Source organism: Salvelinus sp. IW2-2015, linkage group LG32 (assembly GCF_002910315.2).
Source record: "Salvelinus sp. IW2-2015 linkage group LG32, ASM291031v2, whole genome shotgun sequence".
In the NCBI taxonomy this organism is placed as follows: Eukaryota; Metazoa; Chordata; class Actinopteri; order Salmoniformes; family Salmonidae; genus Salvelinus; species Salvelinus sp. IW2-2015.
This window is the reverse complement of record NC_036871.1, coordinates 12910156-12933957: the sequence shown is the minus strand read 5'-3', so window position 1 is coordinate 12933957 and position 23802 is coordinate 12910156. Positions and strand designations below refer to the sequence as shown.

The 23802-nt window shown below is 42.6% G+C and overlaps 1 protein-coding gene across 1 annotated transcript; it reads left to right on the top strand.

Moving 5' to 3' along the window:
- LOC111956565 (polypyrimidine tract-binding protein 2) lies at nt 1–18788 on the top strand. Its single transcript, XM_023977047.2, has 14 exons — nt 1–131; nt 840–870; nt 967–1018; nt 2368–2543; nt 4742–4885; nt 5076–5351; nt 5548–5743; nt 7751–7828; nt 10415–10530; nt 13899–13932; nt 14489–14581; nt 15693–15909; nt 17807–17884; nt 18051–18788. The coding sequence occupies exons 1-14, from the start codon at nt 124–126 to the stop codon at nt 18178–18180; spliced, it is 1629 nt and encodes a 542-aa protein (XP_023832815.1). The 5' UTR covers nt 1–123; the 3' UTR covers nt 18181–18788.
- Nucleotides 18789–23802: the final 5014 nt, after the last annotated feature.

The window sequence follows — 23802 nt, the reverse complement described above, 5'->3', positions numbered from 1 at the left end:
TTTTCCGTCTCTCGGCATACTTCATGACAGCATTTGCGACCATTTTGCTGACGTGCTTGTGTGTCTGAGTGGAGCTGAGGTTTAAAGAATAAATAGATACACGAAAATAAACATCATTCGGCAATGGACGGGTATGTGTTCACGTTTGCATGTTGCTCTTAATTAGATTCGCTAAAGGTTTTAATGTTGCATGGAAATAGCTATTCAATAACGTTAGCAAGCTRGCTAACTCACTGGGCCACGTTTGCCTTCGTTCTGGACATGGTGCCCGTCTGCCACCCATCTTGTTAGAATTACATTAGCTAGCTAATGCGAGTACAGTAGAATTTGACATCGTGTGTTGGWTGGTATAACTAGCTACCCAGGAGGTGTGATGACTACGCAAAAATTGAGTAGCGTCAATATTTCTACAAGTTCRTTTGGCTAACCATTCACAATGTCGTGTTGTTATTCTCAGTATGTTCGCTACTACCTAGCTAGGCGTGCAGGCACCCCTGCGCTTTGTTATGGTTGTATGGCAGGTTTTCCTTTGTCTCTTCGGATGAGTTAGGTGGGCACTGTAGCTAGCTWTCATGTACCGCTAGCTGGCAAGGTCTGATACTCGAATATACTAAAGTAGAATTTGCAATGCGCTTTTATATCCAACCTGTAAATACGATGAATACACATTTAGCGAAATATAATTGAAAGCCAAAACTCACGCGCCTTGGAAGACGGKTTTAGCCTGGATGGATAACGTTAGCAAACCGGTAGGATAGTAGGCGTAGCTAACTTGATTATTAATTGCAGACACCCTAGCAATATTTTTGGTTCCGTTAATTTTCATGTTTCTTATTCAGCATTGCCACTGATGTTGCAGTTGGCGTGAAGGTAAGTTTGCACTTTAGCACCTGACTTTTCAGGACACTTTCATCAATTGGGAAATTATGTACCAAATATATTAATGTATGCATTCTTATTTTACAGAGAGGCTCAGATGAATTAAATCTCTACAGCACCAGCCCTAACTCTGTGACTGGTGAGCACTTTTTCTCTCCCATCCAGCCATATAGGAAAGTAAAGCTAAAGCCATTCACATTCTAACATATTATCCAGTCAATTGTCATTGACATGTTTTAAMGGCCCAGTGTAGACAAAAATGTGATTCCTTCCCCTGTGTTTTACATATATATTTCCACATTGAGGTTGGAATAATACTAATAATTATGATGATGCCCTTTTTGTGTAAGAGCTGTTTGAAAATACCGCCTGAAATTTCAGCCTGTTGTGGTGTGATGGAGTGGCTGCTGAGTGGCACAGCGGTCTAAGGCACTCCCTGGTTCAAWTCCAGGCTGTATCACATCCGGCTGTAATTGGGAGGCCCATAGGCAGGCGCRCAATTGGCCCAGTGTTGTCCGGGGTAGGCCGTCATTGTAAATAAAAATTTGCGCTTAACTGACTTGCCTGGTTMAATAAAAAAATTAAAAAGAGTTTTGGCCTGCCTGAGGCGGTAAATTAGTTAAACTAATAAGAAAGAGTTCCAAACTGCTCTGCCAATAACAGCTAGTTTTCCACTCCCCACTTGTTACCCAGAAAGGATTTGATGTTATTTATAGTGTTATATTGATATTGATTACTACATTTTTGGGTTCAGGCCTTGTAAGTAAAGCATTTCACTGTACTTGCAGTGGTGGGAAAAAGTACCCAATTGTCATACTTTAGTATAAGTAAAGATACCTTAGTAGAAAATGACTCGAGTAAAAGTGGAAGTCACCCAGTAATATACTACTTGAGTAAAAGTCTAAAAGTATTTGTTTTTACATATACTTAAGTATCAAAAGTAAATGTAATTGCTAAAATATACTTAAGTATCAAAAGTATAAATCATTTCAAATTCCTTATTAAGCAAACCACACTATTTTCTTGTTTTTGATTTAATTTACAGATAGCCAGGGGCACACTCCCAACACTCAGATATCATTAACAAGTGAAGCATTTGTGATTAGTGAGTCCGCCAGATCAGAGGCAGTAGGGATGATCAGGAATGTTCTCTTTTTAAATGTACGGGGTAAAAAGTACATTATTTTCTTTAGGAATATAGTGAAGTAAAAGTTGTCCAAAATATAAATGGTAAAGTACAGATACTCAAAACAAGAGTGTTGGGCCAGTAACTAAAAGGTTGCTGGATCGAATCCCCGAGCTGACAAGGTAAAAAATCTGCCGTTAACTGCCCCTGAACAAGGCAGTTAATCCACTGTTCCCTGGTAGGCCTCCATTGTAAATAAGAATTTGTTCTTAACTGACTTGCAAGTGAAATATAAAAAAGTMAATTTAAGGGCTGACCAACAGTTGATGCGATATATTCATGCACGATGCTTGATTTCATAGCTAACGGCAATGACAGCAGTAAAAAACTGAGRGTAGAGGACAGGATGGAGAGTCCCCCATCCCGGGTGCTCCACATCCGGAAGCTGCCCAGTGAGGTGTCTGAGACGGAGGTCATCGCCCTGGGTCTACCGTTCGGCAAGGTCACCAATATCCTCATGCTGAAGGGCAAAAATCAGGTGAGTTTTGTGGCGGAAATTCTATTGGATATTCTTTTTTGTTGCCGTTATTGTAGTGGCATGATTAGGGCCAGGAGTTTATCCTGACCATAAAAAGCAGGGGTATGCAACTATGGAGCTGATGGTCGGGGGTGGAACAATATTATAAGTTGTATACTACTGCAAATTGACCATAACTATGCACAAWWWTTATTWTTTTTAAATATACAGAACAAMAATAARAARGCAACATGTAAAAAGATCACAGAAATGTTCCAATTTATTTTYCTCAAATTTGGTGCAAAAATTTGATCACATCCCTGTTTAGTGAGCATTTCTCTTTTGCCAAGATAATCCATCCACCTGACAGGTGTAACATATCAAGAAGCTGATTAAACAGCATAATCATTATACAGATGCACCTTGTCCTGGGGACAATAAAAGGCCACTCTAAAATGTGCAGTTTTGTCACACAACACAATGCCACAGATGTCTGAAGTTTTGAAGGACATGCAATTGGCCTGTTAACTGCAGGACTTTCTATCAGAGTTGTAGCCAGAGAATTTAATGTTAATTTCTCTACCATAAGCTGCCTCCAACATTGTTTTAGAGAATTTGGCAGTACTTCCAACYGACCTCACAACCGCAGAGCATGTGTAACCACGCCAGCCCAGGACCTCCACATCCTGCTTCTTCACCTGCAAGATTGTCTGAGACCAGACAGCTGATGAAACTTCTGTCTGTAWTAATGCTCTTTTGTGGGGAAAAACTAATTCTGATTGGCTGGGCCTGGCTTCCAAGTGGGTGGGCCTATGCCCACCCATCGCTGCGCCCCTGCCCAGTCATGTGAAATCCGTAGATTAGGGCCTAATGTATTCATTTAAATTAACTGATTTCCTTATGATCTGTAATTCTGTGAAATCGTTTACAATGTAGCATGTTGCGTTCCTATTTTTGTTCAGTATACAATCATTTCATACATTGAGACACGATCACATCTTTAAAAAAAATAAAAAAAAATTCTAATGGGAATACTTGGTGAACAGATATCCTAAATGAAACTCATTTTTGCTGAATTCCTGGTGATTTTAGTCTTCATTTTTTTCAAACCTTAACCAACTTTGGGGCTGGTTTTGGTCTGTGGACCGCCTGCTGCCGACCCCAAATTAAAAGTGATTTTTGCATTGATTTAGACCCTTTGCCTACTTCCCCAGAGTTAGAAACTTGTGTATATACCACTTGTATGTGTCTGCATCCAGTATGAAGGGAGTTGCGAGGTAGTTTCTCGTACCAATAACTAACTAATGTTAGCGCAATGACTGGAAGTCAACAGCAACAGCTAGCATGACTTTCAGTCATTGCGCTACTGCTAGTTAGCAATTGTGCTAACCGTAGTTAGCAACTTCCTTCAAACTGAAGCAGAGAGGGAACATGGTATGAGTTTATCTGACTCATAGATGAAGGGCTTCATTGACAATTTTGAAGTATCCCTTTAACCGTATCAGTCCCGAGACCCCAGCAAGAATCGTCTTTTCATTTATGACTTTCATTTATCTGCATGTCTAGCTCTTATATTTAGCCTCACAATTAARTGTTTTACTATTTTATTTTCAAGACAACCAGGGCTACAAGTAGAACACAAAACAATTTGACAAACTGTTGCATTCATGACTTTGATTTACAAATAAGGTCCACCAAATCAAAACCCGATAAATGAATTCATATGAATGCTGTAAGTACAGAAATTGTTTGCTCACCGGAAAATTAATATCCAATTACTCAGTAACAACTGTGGAGTTTGACTGCAACTATGTGAGCYTATTACATTATAGACACTGTCCTAAGATTTCCTATGATCTATGTAGAATAACCCCTTACCTTCTCTCAAACCCTGCTCTAGCTCAGCCCTCGTTAATCACAGAGGCTAATAGTTGCTATCTACGGATGCAGTAGAAATGGACAAATCCAATTAAATCTGTAGCTCAAACACACAGTTTAAAAGGGGTAAAAGACCAAAATGCGCCCGCGTTAGTGGTACTCTTGTGTTAAACCTCGCCCGAGCTTTCCCTGTTCAGGTCAAATGGTCAGGAACTCCTGAACCTAAGTTTTTATTTTATTTTTAATTTACCAAGCAATTTAATACTACAACGTAGTACTGGGCATAGAACAAATGTTTCCTCTTTTGTCTTTCTTAAAATTGTCCTCTGTCCGTGTGCAAGGCGTTCCTCGAGCTGGGTACAGAGGAGGCGGCCGTTACAATGGTGAACTACTATACGGCAGTGACGCCTCAGGTCCGCAACGTCCCCGTTTTCATCCAGTTCTCTAACCACAAGGAGCTCAAGACAGACAGTGCTCTCAACCAGGTGAGATTGTCCTTTCCCAGAAAATACACCTGTGMATGACTAGTATTGAGTCTCTAGTGTAGACACACAGAAATGTTGTACTAGGCAGCCTTGGCATTTGCGACTAAATCTATGAAAGTGCAGACTGCCATCTTAATTTCTTATTTTCTCTCTTCCTCGCTCTTCCTCTCTTTCATACATACCCGCCCAGCGTGCACAGGCTGTCCTCCAGGCAGTGTCGGCGGTTCAGGAGGGTGGCTCTCCCAACTCTGACACCAGTGCGCTGGATAGTGTTCTAGCGCAGGCCCCGAGCCCCGTGCTCAGGATAATCATCGACAACATGTTCTACCCCGTCACTCTGGATGTCCTCCAGCAGATCTTCTCCAAGTTTGGAACAGTCATGAAGATCATCACGTTCACCAAGAACAACCAGTTCCAGGCCCTGCTCCAGTTCAGCGAACCAGTCAACGCCCAGCAAGCCAGACTGGTGAGCAGACATTCAAACCAGTAGTATATTCAGTTCCTCAGTTCTCAGTCAATTTACCTGTTAAAATTAAGGTTGATAACAATTCCGTTTTGTCTCCTGATMTCTCTCTCTCCAGAATATCACAATGTTGAAAACAAAAATTATAAAAACAAAAAGCTTACTACTGAAGTTATATTTCTTTCATCACTTTCTCCAGTCCCTGGACGGCCAGAACATCTACAACTCATGTTGCACACTGCGGATCGACTTCTCCAAACTGGTCAACCTCAATGTCAAGTACAACAACGACAAGAGCCGCGACTACACCCGGCCCGAGCTGCCCGCTGGCGACGGCCAGCCCTCCCTAGACCCTGCCATGGCTGCCGCCCTCAACAAGGACTCCTCCCTGCTTGGTAAGACCTGCCTCCACCTGTCYAACCATCTTCTCTCTTCTCTCTCCCTCTGTTCTCTCTTCTTTTTTTCCAGTCAGCTCAGTCCAGTCAGCTCTCTCTCCTCTGTATAAAAGTCAATACCACTAAGTGTTTTCTCTCAATGGGAGGCTGGGTATATACAGTTGAAGTCGGAAGTTTACATGCACTTAGGTTGGAGTCATTAACTCATTTTTCAACCACTCCACAAATGTCTTGTTAACAAACTATAGTTTTGGCAAGTCGGTTAGGACATCTACTTTGTGCATGACACAAGTAATTTTTCCAACAATTGTTTACAGACGGATTATTTCACTTATAATTCACTGTATCACAATTCAAGTGGGTCAGAAGTTTACATGCACTAAGTTGACTGTACCTTTTAAACAGTTTGGAAAATTCCTGAAAATGATGTCATGGCTTTAGAAGCTTCTGATAGGCTAATTGATATAATTTGAGTCAATTGGAGGTGTACCTGTGGATGTATTTCAAGGCCTACCTTCAAACTCAGTGCCTTTTTGTTTGACGACATGGGAAAATCAAAGAAATCAGCCAAGACCTCAGGGGRAAAAAATGTAGACCTCCGCAAGTCTGGTTCATCCTTGTGAGCAATTTCCAAACGCCTGAAGGCACCACTTTCATCTGTACAAACAATAGTATGCATAAACACCATGGGACCACGCAGCCGTCATACCGCTCAGGAAGGAGACACATTCTGTCTCCTAGAGATGAACGTACTTTGGTGCGAAAACTGCAAATCAATCCCAGAACAACAGCAAAGGACTTTGTGAAGATGCTGGAGGAAACGGTACAAAAGTATCTATATCCACAGTAAAACGAGTCCTATATCGACATAACCTGAAAGGCTGCTCAGCAAGGAAGAACCACTGCTCCAAACCGGCATAAAAAAAGCCAGACTATGGTTTGCAACTACACATGGGGACAAAGATCGTACTTTTTGGAGAAATATCCTCTGGTCTGATGAAACAAAAACAAAACTGTTTGGCCATAATGACCATCGTTATGTTTGGAGGAAAAAGGGGGAAGCTTGCAAGCCGAAGAACACCATCCCAACCGTGAAGCACGGGGGTGGCTGCATCATGTTGTGGGGGTGCTTTGCTGCAGGAGGGACTGGTGCACTTCACAAAATAGATGGCATCATGAGGAGGAAAATTATGTGGATATATTGAAGCAACATCAAGACATCAGTCAGGAAGTTGAAGCTTGGTTGCAAATSGGTCTTCCAAATGGACAATGACCCCAAGCATACTATCAGAGTTGTGGCAAAATGGCTTAAGGACAACAAAGTCAAGGTTTTGGAGTGGCCATAACAAAGCCCTGACCTCAATCCTAGAGAGCATTTGTGGGCAGAACTGAAAAAGCGTGTGCGTGCAAGGAGGCCTACAAACCTGACTGTTACACCAGCTCTGTCAGGAGGAATGGTCCAAAATTCACCCAACTTATTATGGGAAGCTTGTGGAAGGCTACCTGAAACATTTGACCCAAGTTAAACATTTTAAAGTCAATGCTACCAAATAGTAATTGAGTGTATGTAAACTTCTGACCCACTGGGAATGTGATGAAAGAAATAGAAGCTGAAATAAATAATTTTCTCTACTATTATTCTGACATTTCACATTCTTAAAATAAAGTGGTGATCCTAAAACGGAATTTTTACTRGGATTAAATGTCAGGAATTGTGAAACTGAGTKTAATTGTATTTGGGTAWGGTRTATGTAAACTTTCAACTGTACATATCTAATGCTTTKTAGAGGTAGTAGGTGGACAACAAAYCCATACCAGTCCAGTAACACACCACGGAGTGACCAACAAAAGAAGGAACGAGAACAAAATGGGTCACTGTATATTATCAACAGTCTGTTCCAAGCCATAAAAGGGCCTTGTCGATTTGCTTTTCTACATTATAACTGCTCWCATCCAGCCCTACCCAAAGTGTATATTTGAGCCTTTTCCTGTACACACTCTCTGTAGGTACCCCCTCAGGAATGGTRGCTCCCTACTCTAGCGGTGGAGGRTTTCAGTCTTCTCTCTCCTACTCGCAGGGCGGAGGTAACTATGCTTTACGTTATCTTTTCTTTCACTCTCAAGTCTTACCTGGTGTGTCTGTTGTCTCGGGGCAAAAGAGACAGAAATAGCTGGTGATATAGCAACCACTCCTGTCAGACCAAGGAAGAAAACACGTCTACTAGCATGATTGACTTGTTTGAAATTACACTGAACAAAAATATAACCGCAACAATTTTAAGGATTTKACTGAGTTACAGTTTATATAAGGAAATTGAGAAATTCATTAGGTCCTAATCTATGGATTTCATGTGTCTGGGATTACAGATATGTATCTGGTCACAGATACCTTAAAAAAAAACAACAACAACAATTAAGTAGGGAGGTGGATCTGAAAACCAGTCAGTATCTGGTGTGATGTCATGCAGCCCGACACATCTCCTTCGAGTTGATCAGGCTGTTGATTGTGGCCTGTGGAATGTTGTCCCACTCCTCTTCAATGGCTGTGCGAAGTTGCTGGATATTGGCAGAAACTGGAACAAGCTGTTGTACATGTTGATCCAGAGCATCCCAAACATGCTCAATGGGTGACATGTCTGCGTATGCAGGACATGGAAGAACTGGGACATTTTCAGCTTCCAGGAATTGTGTACAGATCCCTGTGACATGGGGCTGTGCATTATCATGCTGAAACATGWGGTGATGGTGGAGGATGAATGGCACGACAATGGGTTTTCAGGATCTCGTCACGGTATCTCTGTGCATTTAAATTGCCATCGATAAAGTGCAATTATGTTGGTTGTCTGTAGCTTATGCCTGCCCAAACCATAACCCCACCGCCACCATGGGGCACTCTGTTCACAACGCTGACATCAGCAAACAAGCATTTCGCTACACCYGCAATAACAGYTGCTAAATATGTGTATGTGATTTGAAACCWYTCGCCCACACRACGCCATACACGGTACGCTATCTGCCAGGTACAGTTGAAACCAGGWTTMATCTGTGAAGAGCACACTTCTCCAGCGTGCCAGTGGCTATCGAAGGTGAGCGTTTGCCCGCTGAAGTTTGTTATGATGCCGAACTGCAGTCAGGTCAGGACTCTTGAGGTTGACGAATACGCAGTTGAGCTTCCCTGAGATGGTTTCTGACAKTTTGTGCAGATATTCTTAGATTGTGCAAACCCACAGTATCATCAGCTGTCCGGGTRGCTAGTCTCAGACRATTCCGCAGGTGAAGAAGCCAGGTGTCTAGGTCCTAGGCTGGCGTGGTTACACGTGGTCTGCGGTTATGAAACCGGTTGGACGTACTGCCAAATTCTCTTAAACTACGTTGGAGGCGGCTTATCGTCGAGAAATTAATATAAAATGATCTGGCAACAGCTCTGGTGGACGTGTCTGCATGACAATTGCACGCTCCCTCAATTCGCATCATCTGTGGCATTTTATTGTGTGACAAAACTGCACATTTTAGTAATTTTTTTTCTTTTTTTTTGTCCCCAGCACAATTTGCACCTGTATAATGATCATGCTCTTTAATCAGCTTCTTGATATGCCACACCTGYCAGGTGGATGGATTGTCTTGGCAAAGGAGAAAAGCTCACTAACAGGGATGTAAACAAATTTGTGCACAATTTGAGATTTTTTTTGTTGGTGCGTATGGACATTTTCTGGATTCTTTTATTTCAGCTCATGAAACATGGGACCAACACTTTTACATGTTGCCCTTTTCATATTTTTGTTCAGTGTATGATAGTTGCTTGAGAATAACCAAGGATGTTGTTATGAAAGGACTTAGAATGTGGAATAATGAAAGGTTAGCTTTAGAGTTGACTAACCTTTCRTGTGTCTTGAATAGCTTTTGACAGAGGTTGTGTGTGCGTGAGCACGTGTCCCCATGTGAGTGCACGTGCTCCTGTGTGCGTGTCCGGCCCATTATGTAAATGTYTGCGGGCATGGCATGCACACTAGCGCATCGATTCCCAAACTAGGGGTTGCAACCCCAAGTGGGGTTGTCTGGTTTGAAAATGGAGTTGTGAGAGAAACTCGACAAAAAAAAGTGCTCGGGTTCATAGCACCTCGGTACGTCAGTAACCTCTGGTACTAGCTGCTAGATGCGGTTGTAATAAACAGTGGTGCCTGTTTTCCTCCTACCAATGTGTCTATCTTTTTGAACGGTTTAATACTATGACCCCATCACTGAAAGATACGACTCTCAGGAACACATACGTGTCTTCTGTTGTGCTTTACAATGCCCACAAGCCGCGCAGTACTCATTAAAACAARGTGGGCAAGACCAGGCACTAAATCAGACTGGGGGGATCTCCCCTATTCCTGATGATCTTCTAAACTTCCCAATACCTTTCTGGTGCATTTCAGTCATTTCAAACTATACTTCATTCAGATTGGGGGGGGAAAAAGAAGCCCCAATTATTTTATTTTTTTAAAGACATAGGCTGTTGATTACATTAGTTTTTCTTTTCTTTTTTTACATGGTGGGGTTGTGAAAAATGTTTATCAAAATGGGACCAACCCCTGCTGTAGCACATGGCTCTGTGTTGTGCTTTGCCTGTGCTTGCTCTCTGTCCCCATTACCATGTTAACGTGCCTGGCTCTCTGGCCATTCCTCCAGGAGCCATCAGTCCTCTGAGTGCCGCGGCTGCAGCGGCGGCAGCTGCAGGGAGGGTGGCGCTCTCCGGACACTCTGGCTGCAGCGGCGTGCTCCTGGTCAGCAACCTCAACGAAGAGGTCAGTAACATCCCCCAGACCTCCCCCTTTCTCGCTCTCCTCCTACAGGAGGATCTCATGCTTCGCTGACGTTACATACTYGTTCATTGTTTCTGACATGGAGCAGACATTTATTATGGTTGGTATGACTGGTGTTATTTCATTAGTGGAAAGGCTCAGAAATTTGGAGGGAAATATCCTCATCTGTAGAATTTGGCTTTAGTCCACCCTTACATTTAGTTGCACAAGTACTCAATACCTGCATGGAATTATCTATTATACCCCTTGATCAGTACACAGATCTGAAWATATATTTTATAAGATGGCTACAACTTAAATGACTACTATATTCAGTGTTGCTCAGTATTCCTTGACTGTTATTCTATAAAGCTCTGCTGCACACACATCTAGTTTAGCCCTTGGAAATGCAGACCCGGTTTTCCTTGCATAACATTTTAAGTGATTAAGACTCCCAAAAGAGATCCCTAATAACCTATTCTTGGGAAAAAGTCTAATTGACCTGATATTGCCACGCAATCCACACAATATGCATTGTGTTTGTTTTTTWAATTGTTTTTGTATCACTTAATTCCCTGCGTAAAGACTGACATAGACGGGTTAGCTGACAACAAATAAACCTCAAACGAAGCGCACGATTCAATGGGCAGAAGTCTGTTGTGATTCTGGAAGAACAGATAGTTAGCAACAGTGAGAATAAGTGGCTCGTTTTATCTTGTCTTTGATAGCATATATTGTTTTGACGTCACGTCTATGCAAAAATTCGCTAGCTAACCAACAACTTTATCAATGTGTTTGAGACAAGTGCTCATTGTGCAAATATATTTGTTTTCAATAGACATTGGCGACAAATGTAGTTTACATGTTGTCAACAATCGAACAGGGTGACTACACCGTGCGTGAGCGTTGCAAAATAAACGTAGAAATCCATGTTATTCAATTATTGCACTAACAATGCTCACGCACACCAACGAGCGTCTACGTTGCCAAGGGCTAAAATAGAAATCAGTTCTATTTCTGAAGCAGATCGCGCTGCAAGTCCTGCCTCTCCCATCTCCTCATTGGTTTATAGAAGCAGGTACCCATGTGCCATCTCCTCATTGGTTATACCCACGTGGGTGACTGAAAGACGAACGAGGTCAGTGGCGGTAATGCACCTGATTTTATGAAAGTTGCCAATCGCAATATAAAGTCAAGAGAAGAAAAAGCCTGGAAGGAAGAGATGACTAGAAAAGATTCTGTTGACCGTTTTATGTGTGGATTAATTGGCGGAGTAGAGGACCTTGTGCATTTCAGGTAAAATAACAACTCAATGTTTTATGTCCCAGGACAAATTAGCTAGCAACAGCAAGCTAGCTAAATAGGACAAATTAGCTAGCAAGTGCAAGCTAACTAGCTAAATTGCCATAAATGTTTAATGCTTTATGACCTGTCCCCAAATTATTAWAGTTGGTTCAGAGTTTGTTTTGACATTTKAACCTGCGTGTCGTGATCGCGTATGGTGTGGGGGGAYAAAATACATTTATGCACGATGGCGCACGCAGCCGGTTTGGGTTCCGTGTAAGCCAACCCAATCTGTTTTGCCCATAGTTGCGCACACTGTTTTGTTGCTAAGCAACCAATCCGTCTATATAGACGGGTTAGCTGACAACATCACAAATGATGCGTGCGAATCAGTGGCCACAAGCCGCGCGTTATGATTCTGAATGGTCAGATAGCTAGAAACAATGACAAGAAGCAGCCATGGGAATCGTAGGTGTCAGCTCCTTGTATCTTGTTAATGATCTTGTTTTTGACTGATTTCATGTCAATGCTAATATGGCTAAAATTTGCTAKCTAGCTAACCAACAAATGTTATGATGTGTTTGAGACATTTGCCTATGGTGCAAATGTATTTATGCTTTCAATAAACATTTGGAGGCAACAGTTAACATGTCAACAGTCGATAAGCCAACCCTGTCTGTTTTGCCGCTAAACAACCAACCCGTCTATAGGACATCAGGCTTTAATTAAAAGGGTTAGTCTGAGGGTGTAAGTACCAAGATGAGTGGATTGTGTTTCTCTGTCAAGCGTCATTCACCATGAGGAAAGACGGAAGGGTGGGAATGAACGAGGTTGCACATCCAGTCAAGAGATGTAATGCGAGTGATGATGATGATGCATTCTTACATCGGTGCTCATTTGTKAATTTTATGTTAGCCTCAGTGCTTGCATATGTTTTGTCTCCATAGCCTAAGTCAACTGAACTGCAGTTACTTCTCAGGCTCTGTCTTAGTGAATGGAGGGGCTCCGTTCACTCTCTCTCTTTCTCTATCTGCTATGCATTCTGTGCAAATTTTAACCGCTGTCTCCTAAACTCTTTCTCTCTTTCTCTCCCTCCCTCCCTTTCTCCCTCTTTCATGTCAAGTGATAGTCCTTCCTAACTGTCGTTCTTTTCTGTCAAGCCCCCCCCTCCTTCACTCCTCTCTCCCAATGAATTTCTCTAAGCTATGTCAAGTTGGTATGAACTGTGGGGGCTATACCAACCACTCCCACACCAAATTTTCTCAGCCACTGTCTCTATCTATGCTATATCTATAAATTCTCGACAGAAGTAATATTCTCAGATCATTTCTCTCTCCAAACACTGGGTCTGTTTTATGCCATAACTTTGTAAGGTGGTTTTCATGTCTTTACCTGCATGCCCCAAACGCTCCTCCTTTGGAAATTGATAGAGGGTAGCGCCCCTGCCACCCGCTTTAACCAATATTCCTGCATTTCATATGCTACCAAGCTTACTTGCKTTACTAAAACCTTAACTTGAGACTCTTCTGCATGCCCAATCCATGCCCCCCCTCATCACTATTGGCCACAAACTAGGCTTGGGTGTAAATGTACTCTGCTCCCCCTTTGGTCTCAGGTGTTGACATTTGGCACTATTATTTCCTTGTATGTTTGGGATTAAAGCCCCCCACAGCAAAACCAATTCCAGCCATTTTCTGACCAAACTCCTGCATTTCCAATGTACTGACCTGTTTTTATTTTTGTCCCCCACCCCAACTCTTTGTTTTTGATTTACTCCGCATTGCTGCCCCCTCCCACCCCCCTTCCCCTCGTTCATTCCCACCCTTCCGTGTTTCCCCCTTTGTGTCCTGTCCTCACCCTCCTCCTTTCCTCCCCCCTCCTCCCACACGTTCATGCTTTGTGCCTGAACAAAAATGTTCCTCCTCGGACCAACTTCCCCAATTAACTGCCTTGAACCCATGCTCCATGACCACCTCACCATTCTACGGGAAACCACCCTCCGTTATGGATGATCTGTCCATCTCCGCTCTACCTCCGACTCTTCTCTCTACCTGTCTTACGCTGCTTGCTCTTCTCTCCTTCTAAAGATGGTTACGCCCCAAAGTCTGTTTACCCTCTTCGGTATGTTATCGTTAGCACTCTACCTTTTCCGTTTTTAGTTTTTTTTTTTTTACTCCATGTTTTTTGTTTTCTCTATCTCATTTGATTTATGGTTAGTATTTCCATAGTTGAGTAACTGTTTCATGTTTTTCTTTCACGTTTTGTTTAATCGCACATATTGATTCAGTTGAGTACAGATTTTGGCCTTCAAGGCCTCTAGTCTCATCTCTCTCCATCTCACTCCATTAATAAATTACGCTAATGCATGGTTGATTATTTGGCATGTATTTATTTTTATTTTTCATTTCAAAGCTTGTTTTTTGGAGGGATTTTATCAGCATATTCTCTCTATTCTCTCTCTCTCTCTCTCTCTCTGTTATAAGGCTATTGTTCGAAGACTCTCTTTGATTGGTTTAAATCATATGGATGATTGCTCCATCCTTTTTCACGTCTCATATTTAAACTCCCTAAAGCACTAACTTTGTCCTTCATGGTTCACTCCTCCCTCTCCTCTGCCTGCCTTTTGCTCTCTCCTCCTCTCTCTTCCTCCYGCCGTCTGCCTATCATTATAATGAAGGGGTGTATGGTGATGCTCAGCGCGTGAAGATCCTCTACAATAAGAAGGACAGTGCTCTCATCCAGATGTCGGACGGGAACCAGGCCCAGCTCGGTGAGTGGGTTCCCATTTACCATTCACATGCGTAGGCAACGGTTGGCAGGCTTCAGCGCGTCAGGCAGCATGCAACTTGAAAACACATGTCATAAAAAAAAATTAAAAAATAATAATATTATGAGGTCTTACCTTGCTTGACAGTAGCATAAAGCCAAAATCCGACCATATCGTCGAGGCAATTATTTCATAAAGACTTCCATATGCCATTGCAACCAGTAGCGCCTCTTATGTTCTATTGGTTTTCAAATCACCTTTCTTTCATTGTCCGGTCGTCATATTAGTAACCCGTGCTAGTTGTTGCATCTTTAGTTGTCCTTTTTTTTTTTTTAAATAAACATTTATGGGTATTTTTATCGGTCAGATTAAACCCCTCCCATGTGCGGTGTGCTTTTGACAAGTGTTTTCCTGCTAACTGCGTTATGGAATGAACATTTGCGCAGCGTAACCTAYTGCATTGCCTTCGCTTATAATGTGACGACATTAAGCTAAATGTTCTGATCTGCTGCATCAGCCTCAAAGCTTTTTAGTTGTTTTGTATGTATCCTAGGCCTGCCTACTGGTTGTATGAATTTGGATCTATCGTCCCAGGCATTCTTTCTCGCACAGATTGACAAGATTAATAGAATAGATAAACTCTTCTACAATGGAGGATAGTAGTTAGACAGGCTAGTGATTTTTCTGTTTGCTTTACTCGTCTTGTCTGAGAGAGAATAACTGTCCACATTTACTTTATCATCAAAGTGCGCATCGGAATTTCGTAAGAAGGATGCACACCGTTGCATCCCGTGCATCTTCGAGTTGCATGTTCTGTTAAAATAAATTGCCACAATCTAAATGTAATTAATTTCTGTCATTCTGAGCAGCACCCCTAATCAGGTTAAGTACCCAATGCATATCGATCTGATCCATTTCTCAAATTTCCAGTGAATTTAAATCCTGCTGGTCAAATGTCCGGGGCCACATTTTTCTGACGGAAACCCTGTTCCTAACTAATCAGTTAATGAATCAATTCATTTCATGTTTCTAATTAATGGCAGAGAAACATCTCCACATTAACCACATGAGAAACATGTCACTGTAACCATGTTTCCTATGTGCCTTTCCTCAGCGATGAGCCACCTGAACGGCCAGAAGATGTACGGGAAGATCATCCGTGTGACGCTCTCCAAGCACCAGACGGTGCAGCTGCCCAGGGAAGGGCTGGATGACCAGGGCCTAACCAAGGACTTCACCAACTCCCCCCTGCACCGCTTCAAAAAGCCAGGCTCCAAGAACTTTCAGAACATCTTTCCTCCGTCCGCCACGCTCCACCTCTCCAACGTCCCGTGAGTTTGTCTTGTGGTTTGGCTTGATTCTGTCTAACATTTCATGTTTGTGTGCTAGCTAGTGCATTAGCATGGTCTATGGAGTTCCTCAAGGCTCTGTTCTCGTTCCACTACTGTTTTCATTATATGCTGCCGCTCTGTTACGCTACATGACCAAAAGTATGTGGACACCTGCTCCTCAAACATCTCATTCCAAAATCATGGGCATTAATATGGATTTGGTCCCCCCCTTTGCTGCTATAACAGCCTCCACTCTTCTGGGAATGCGTTCCACTAGATGTTGAAACATTGCTGCGGGGACTTGATTACATTCAGCCACAAGCATTTATAAGGTTGGGCACTGATTTTGGGCGATTAGACCTGGCTCGCAGTCGGAGTTCCAATTCATCCCAAAGGTGTTCGATGTGGTTKAGGTCAGGGCTCTGTGCAATCCAGTCAAGTTCTTCCACATTGATCTCGACACAACATTTCTGTATGGACCTCTTTGTGCACGGGGGAATTATCATACTGAAACAGGAAAGGGCCTTCCCCAAACTGTTGMSACAAAGTTGGAAGCACAGAATCGTCCAGAATGTTATTGTAAGCTGTAGGGTTAAGATTTCCCTTCACCGGATCTAAGGGGCCTAGCCCMAACCATGATAAACAGCCTCAGACCATTATTTCTCCCCCACCAAACTTTACAGTTGGCACTATGCATTGGGACAGGTAGCGTTCTACTGGCATTCGCCAAACCCAGATTCGTCCGTCGGACTGCCAGATGGTGAGGCGTGATTCATCACTCCAGAGAAAGCGTTTCCAATGCTCCAGAGTCCAATGGCGGCAAGCATTACACCACTCCAGCCAACGCTTGGCATTGCGCATGGTGATCTTAGGCTTGTGTGCGGCTATCTGCCAAGAAAAACCCATTTCATGAAGCGCCCGACAAAAAGTTATTGTGCTGGCGTTGCTTCCAGAGGCAGTTTGGAACTCGGTTATGAGTGTTGCAACCGAGGACAGACTATTGTTACGCGCTTTAGCACTCGCTGGTCCCGTTCTGAGAGCTTGTATGGCCTACCACTTTGCAGCTGAGCTGTTGTTGCTCCTAGACGTTTCCACTTCACAATAACAGGACTTACAGTTGACCGGGGCAGCTCTAACAGGGCAGACATTTGACTAACTGACTTGTTGGAAAGGTGGAATCCTATGAAAGTGCCACGTTGACAGTCACTGAGCTCTTCATTAAGGCCATTCTGCTGCCAATGTTTGTCTATTGAGATTGCATGGCTGTGCTMAATTTTTATGCACCTGTCAACAACGGGTGTGGGTGAATTAGCAGGATCCACTCATTTGAAGGGGTGTCCACATACTTTTGTGTATATATAGTATATGTTATTTGGTTGCGGTTTGCACTAGACTATATTATTTTGTAGTTTTGCTACTGTATTTAAAGGGATACGTTGAGGTTTTGGCAATGAAGACCTTTACTTCCAGAGTCCGACTAACTTGTGGATACCATTTGTATGTCTCTGCGTGCAGTTTGAAGGATGTTGCTAACTAACGTTAGCGCAATGACTGGAAGTCTATGGGAACAGCTACCATGCTAGCTGTTCCTGTAGACTTCGTCATTGGGCTAACCACTAACGCKAGTTAGCATTGGCTTGCGAAACTACCTTGAACTTCCTTCATACTGGATGCAGAGACCTAAAAATGGTATCCACAAGTTCATCTGACTCTGGGGAAGTAGATAAAGGGCCTCTTGCCAAAATCCCGAAGTATCGTCTTTAAGGGTTGGTTGTAGTGCTGGTTAGAAGGTCTTGCAACACAAGTAAATTTAAGTAGTTTAAAGTGTACCATTGCATTGACATGGCTGAATGTGCTTGCGTTGAGTTTCGCTCACTGTTGATTTCGGATTCGACAGGGAGGACGTGACTGAGGAGGATCTGAGACAGCTGTTCTCTAACGCAGGTGGCACTGTGAAGGCATTCAAGTTTTTCCAGTAAGACACTATCTTTAACTGCCTGTAACTTCTGATCAAATTTAGTCCCAAGCCTGGACCTTGGAACACCATTTGGAATGTGCTGCCATCATCATCATAATTTTACCACCTGTGTGTTTGACTAGATCGTGGTTATCTGAACACGTTCTTCTCCTCCCCAATATAGAGGCCACAAAATGGCGCTACTCCAGATGTCTACAGTCGAGGAGGCTATCCAGGCCTTGATGGACCTCCACAACTACGACATGGGCAGCAACCACCACCTGAAGGTCTCCTTCTCCAAGTCCACCATCTAGATGAACCACGCCATCACAACCCAACCCCTTCTCTGACAAATCTCAATGTGTGGTGCTCACCTGTTCAGTCCCCTCGGGGAGACCACAATGATACTCACCTCCTAGGGAAAACATTTGAACCAGTCATTCCTTTTTAGACAATATAGATTATCAAAAGCCCCACACTAGATGTGAYGGTAGTTTCTACGATGTCATTGTCGTAAAACATCACCCGTCTAGGTCCCCTTATCCCCCTCCGCCTTAGTTTGTGTGGTTGGCAAGCTCCCTCCCTTTGTTCATCACGAGAATGAATTGGATTCCCTCTTTTTCTTAGAATGAATCAGCGAAAATGTGCCTTACTCAGCAAAATATTCTCATCGTTTTGCCTCCTTACGTTTCTAAAAGTGATAGAGGTCTAGGCACATTCTGTTTGGTTGTGGTTTCTGTTTTGTTTCCCCCTCCCCTTTTACATTACTTGATGTWCACCCATTTGAAATGTAGATTTAATAGTTTTGCTTTTGCGCTTTGTTGATGATTAACCTGATTTAGCGGACTTMGATAAGGAAGCCCATCTCTATTCAGTTGGTTGGGTTGTTTAATCCCAAACAACTCAAGAAGGTMATTTTGCCCGGGTTGAGAATGATTACTGTAAAGGCTGTTGACGCCATTGTACACTTCACCTGCTAAGGATGACTGCTTAGATGTTCCCTTACTGACTGTAAATGCTGTCTAGATGTTTTTCAAACCTTACTTGCATAGTCAATGTTCCCCTTTTTTGGTCATTTTTTTTCTTTCTTTGATTGAAAATGGCAGTGAATCTTTTTGAGCATGTACTAATGGGTCATGGTAGTAGTGAAGACATGTTGCTGTTGCATGCGTCCAACATCCAGATGGGCAATGTGTTCACTGGTGAAAGTGAAGTATGATTGTACATGAGGACGGACTACCTGTTGGGACCAAAGTAAATGTGCCTATAGTCCTACTTTACGATTTAATTTAAAAGAAAAATATTTCACAGAAACAAATGTGGATTATGTGTTTGAGAAGGGGGAACAATACAAATCAAAGTCGAACCCTCACAGAATGTTTCTCTTTGATTTCAACAATCTTCTGTGGTGTTTTTTGGTCAAGAATTACCCTTAAACTACACAGCTTCAGTTGAAGCAACAACAACAACAAAAAGATTGGAATGTGTGGGGAAAAGTTATCAATATTTTCTACATGGATTGAGTTTTTACATCTCAATTGTAATAATCAATATAGTTTGGAAAAGGCACGATTAAAAGCTCATTTTCTACCGCGTGAGTCCATGTTTGATGGTTCCTGCTGTGTGTACCTACTCTGATTTACATCTGTAGCATGCTCAATAAACTTTCCTGTAGCTCTATTCACCCTCTTCTGTCTCTATGCTCTCGCTTTCTTTCTCCTCTACACCTCACTCTTACTGTTCTGATTTTCTCTGCCCAGGGTGGGAAATCAAAATKTCTTTGTGGCACAAAACTGCAAACCAGAAGATGACTACATTTAAAACATATTTACTAAATTTGAATTTCCCACCCTGCTTTCCACTCTTGCTTTACTGAGATCTCTCTGACTCAACTGTCACTGTATGTTCTCTAACCTCTACATTTTCAGCATGAACACCTGTCTTTTGATCGCTCTTTTATCTAAATCTCTGAAATTAATATTGTGTTAGTATATTCACCTATTTTAATTGAACTGTACAGGCCTTGAACATGAGTGTCATACTGGACCATACTCAACCGTACGGGATGGATATCCATTCTCCAACGTAATCTAAAGATGTGCAAGAAAATGACCTAGACCTGGGGTCTTCAACCTTTTCTGTGTTAGTAAAATGTCTCGTCTTATCAGGTCAATGATAATGGGAAGGAGAAGTAATCAACATTTTAAAATGAATAGATGTGGTAAATAGTTTAGCATTATTTTGACCTCCACATAATTGTAAACTATTAGCTAGAAAGGTRACTCCAACCCATAGAGATAAAGGGACTCATTAGACATAGTGTCTGTGACGGCATGGACAGCGTCATTGAGGCAATTTTGAAGTAGTCMATTTTCTTCACGATTGGCTGATCCCTCCTGGTGACCACGTTCGAAGTCCCACCCAGTTGACTACATTAAAATGATGGAAGACCTCAGTGGCACTGCTCTGCTAGTACAGCCTTTCATTCTCTATGCTCAACACATTTTCTCTAACAGGAGCTGTTTAGCTCATTAATCCTTAAGTCTATTCTAAGTAACATTTAAAAATATCCCCATCAAAATCTGTCAGTTTAAACTAGAGATATGTTTTTTGTTGTTGCATGGGCTGTGTCTTAATCCACCGCATCCGCCTATGTCGGCCTTCCACGTCTGCGGTGGAAGGTGGCCGAGCTACACCGGTGTTTCTCAGACCATGAGACATCCTGAAAATCAGTCTTCTCACAAAAACGTCTGTAGCGTCCGAACGGTTTGGCTAAACTAATATGAGCACTCTATGGAAAGATGACTCTCGTGAATAGGACGGTGTTCTCCGTTTTGCACTACGACTCCCACAAGCCTCGGGACTTGTCTGAAGATAACCCATACAAATGAATGGAAGAACGGTGGTAGTTTTGTGCTGAGACAAATATGTATCCAAAAAAAYTAAAATATTTCCTGAGCTTTCTTATATCTCCTTCAAGATCTTATTCCTTATGATTTTTTGACTGTCTTTTTTGCCATTTATGAATGTGTTAGTCAATTTGTTTCTATGGCTATAGTAGTAAAGGCTWTAACCCTATTTGGATGGGATTCATTTTACTCGGAGAGATAGGGTAACATTATGTGCACGAGCACAAAACACCACATCCTTCATTTWTGTCACTTGCGAATCTGCCATGTCAGTAATTTTCACATGGGAGAGTRACAATTCCAGCCAGAATATCCTACTGTTTTTCGGCAAACTTAGGTCCTCTGATAGTACTTACTGCGTGTAAATCTACATTCCTGTGTTTTGAGGGGTATTACATTGTTCAACACCAATTCAGTGGCCTTTTGGTTAAAGTGTCAGCCCTGAGTTTGGAAGGTTGGGAGTACGATCCCCGGCCGAGTCATACCAAAGACAAAAAATGRGACCCAATGCGTCTCTGCTTGGCACTCAGCGTTAAGGAGATACTGTAGATTGGGGGTAAGGAGTTAAATTGGGGGTACGGCCCTTCGATAGATTAGCATCCTGCCCAGGGGTGTACTTGTACATCAAGGTGCCTCATGCTACAGAAATAAGTTATACTGTTGTACCATTGAGAGCATCGTGACTGGCTGCATCACTGCTTGGTATGGCAAMTGCTTGGCATCCGATCGCAAGGCGCTACAGAAGGTAGTGTGTATGGTCCAGTACATCATTTGGGTTGAGTTCCCTGCCATCCAGGACCTCTATACCAGGTGGTGTCAGAGGAAGGCCTTCACATTWTTTCAAGACTCTAGCCACCCAAGTCATAGACTGTCCTCTGCTACCGCGTGGTACCAATTCACCAAGTCTGGAACCAACAGGACCCTGAATAGCTTCTACCCCCAAGCCATAAGACTGCTAAATATTTAACCAAATTGCTACCTGAACTATTTGCATTGACCTCCTCTTTGCACTAACTCTTTTGACTCATAAAATACACTGCTGCTACTGTTAATCTATCCTGTTTCCTAGTCACTTTACCCCCTGCCCATATGTACATATCTACTCAATTACCTCGTACCCCTGCACATCGAATCGGTACTGGTAACCCGTGTATATAGCCAAGTTATCGTTGCTCATGTATTTATTCCTCAAGTTATCTTTCTATTATCTTTCTCTCAGCGTTGTTGGGAAGGGCCCGTAGGTAAGCACGGTTAGTCTACACCTGTTGTTTACGAGGCATGTGAAAAATACATATGATTTGATTTGAGATAGGCTCCTGCTACTATAACCCGTCTATTCKGCTGTGCTATCGCGCGTGCGATGATGTCAAAGTGAGAAAAAATGAGCGCCATGGGGCCAATGTGTACCKTACCAATTTCACAATACCATGGTGATTTCCAAAAGATTGTAGAACATTTATCTAAGACAAAGATGTTCATGGCACCATCTTGACTTGGGGAAATTGCTGTCTGTCTCAATAGTTGTCAAAGACTGAATAATTCAACATCCCTTTCACTGAGCATATTTCATTAGTGCTGACCTCCATCTCTATCACATAATGTCAACAAGAGTGAAACAGGTGTCATTTCATTACATACAGGTCAAATTCTCCTTATTTTGTGTTTGTTAAGGTGCATTGCAGAAGCATTAGAGGAGTTTTTTTTTAAACCTTTTTGGAGAAACAGCTGGTGGGCAAGACCGCCCCATGCAGGAGGGCCCATCCACTACTTCTACATTGTTGACAGGTTTAGTAGACATCCAGCAAACCTTTCATTCTTCAGCAGACATCTTCATTCCTCTGCTCTGACAAGCATCGGTGCTGGTAGGACACACTGCATACATTTATTCACAGATTAAAGCCGAAACGTGGCGAATGCCCCTTTTAAAACAACATCGAATGGACTTTTATCTATATGCAAATGACTCCCCTCTCATACGTGGTTTCAATAATTAACGTGGATGACGGTTGACACTGGGGCCAGGATGTCTTTTGTCTCACTAGATAACCTGCTCAAGCTGCCTCTCATCTCTGATCGGAAACAATTAGTTTTGTTTGGAGACACAAGCTGGGCTCCCATGTTGCTGGTGTGCTTCTGTATACCTGAGCTATGAAAAGAGGACTGTATCAGTCCTGCTGATACAGTCAGCAGGACTGTATCTGTACTGCTTTTTAGGCTTTGTAATTCCCCATCAATACTGTATCAAGAGATAATATTTTCTTGAGCACGTTTTTTTTTTAAATTGGCTTGACAGGACAAAATAAAATCACATGAACATCATATATACACCGTCATTTGAAAAGGATCCAACAGCATGAATTTGACATAGTGAACTCCCGCATCTCATTAAACTGAGCTCTTCCAGCTGTGTCTGACTAGATCAAYGAAAAGACTAAGCAAAGCAGCAGCAGAGCTCTCTAATTCAGAAGCTCATGAGCTCCTTTGTGTTCGTCTGCAGATGTTCATGTAAAACATTAGTGACTATCAAAGCAGAGGGGCGTGGTTTGAGGCTGCAGGCTTTAAACATCACGAGACAAAGACAGCTACATTGAATTTGAATCTCTTGCTGCATACAACCATGTCTTCCCCTCAGTACCTCCTTAGTAGGAATTGGGAGTTGCTGTGTTTCTTTGGAGTATGGAAATAGGGAGATTGTGGTGATGAATTCTCCCACTCCTCCTTTCTCTTTTTCTCTCTCTCTTCTCTTTCTCACTCTCTCGCCCCCCCTCTCTCGACCTGTTTCTCTATCTATCTCTCTCACTCACTTGACCTGTTTCCCTCCCTCTCTTCTCTCCCGCTCTCCCTGAGCTGCCGACAGTGTGTAGCTGAGAGAGCCTTTTTCCACAGTAAAAGTAATCACCTCCATTACCATCTATCAGGGGACCACCATTTAACAGCTGTTTCAGGCAGGCCTCTAAAAGGGAAAATATCTCCTGTTTCACACAGCAGAGTCTTGGACTTAAAACAGCAGGGCAAATGCCTGAGATT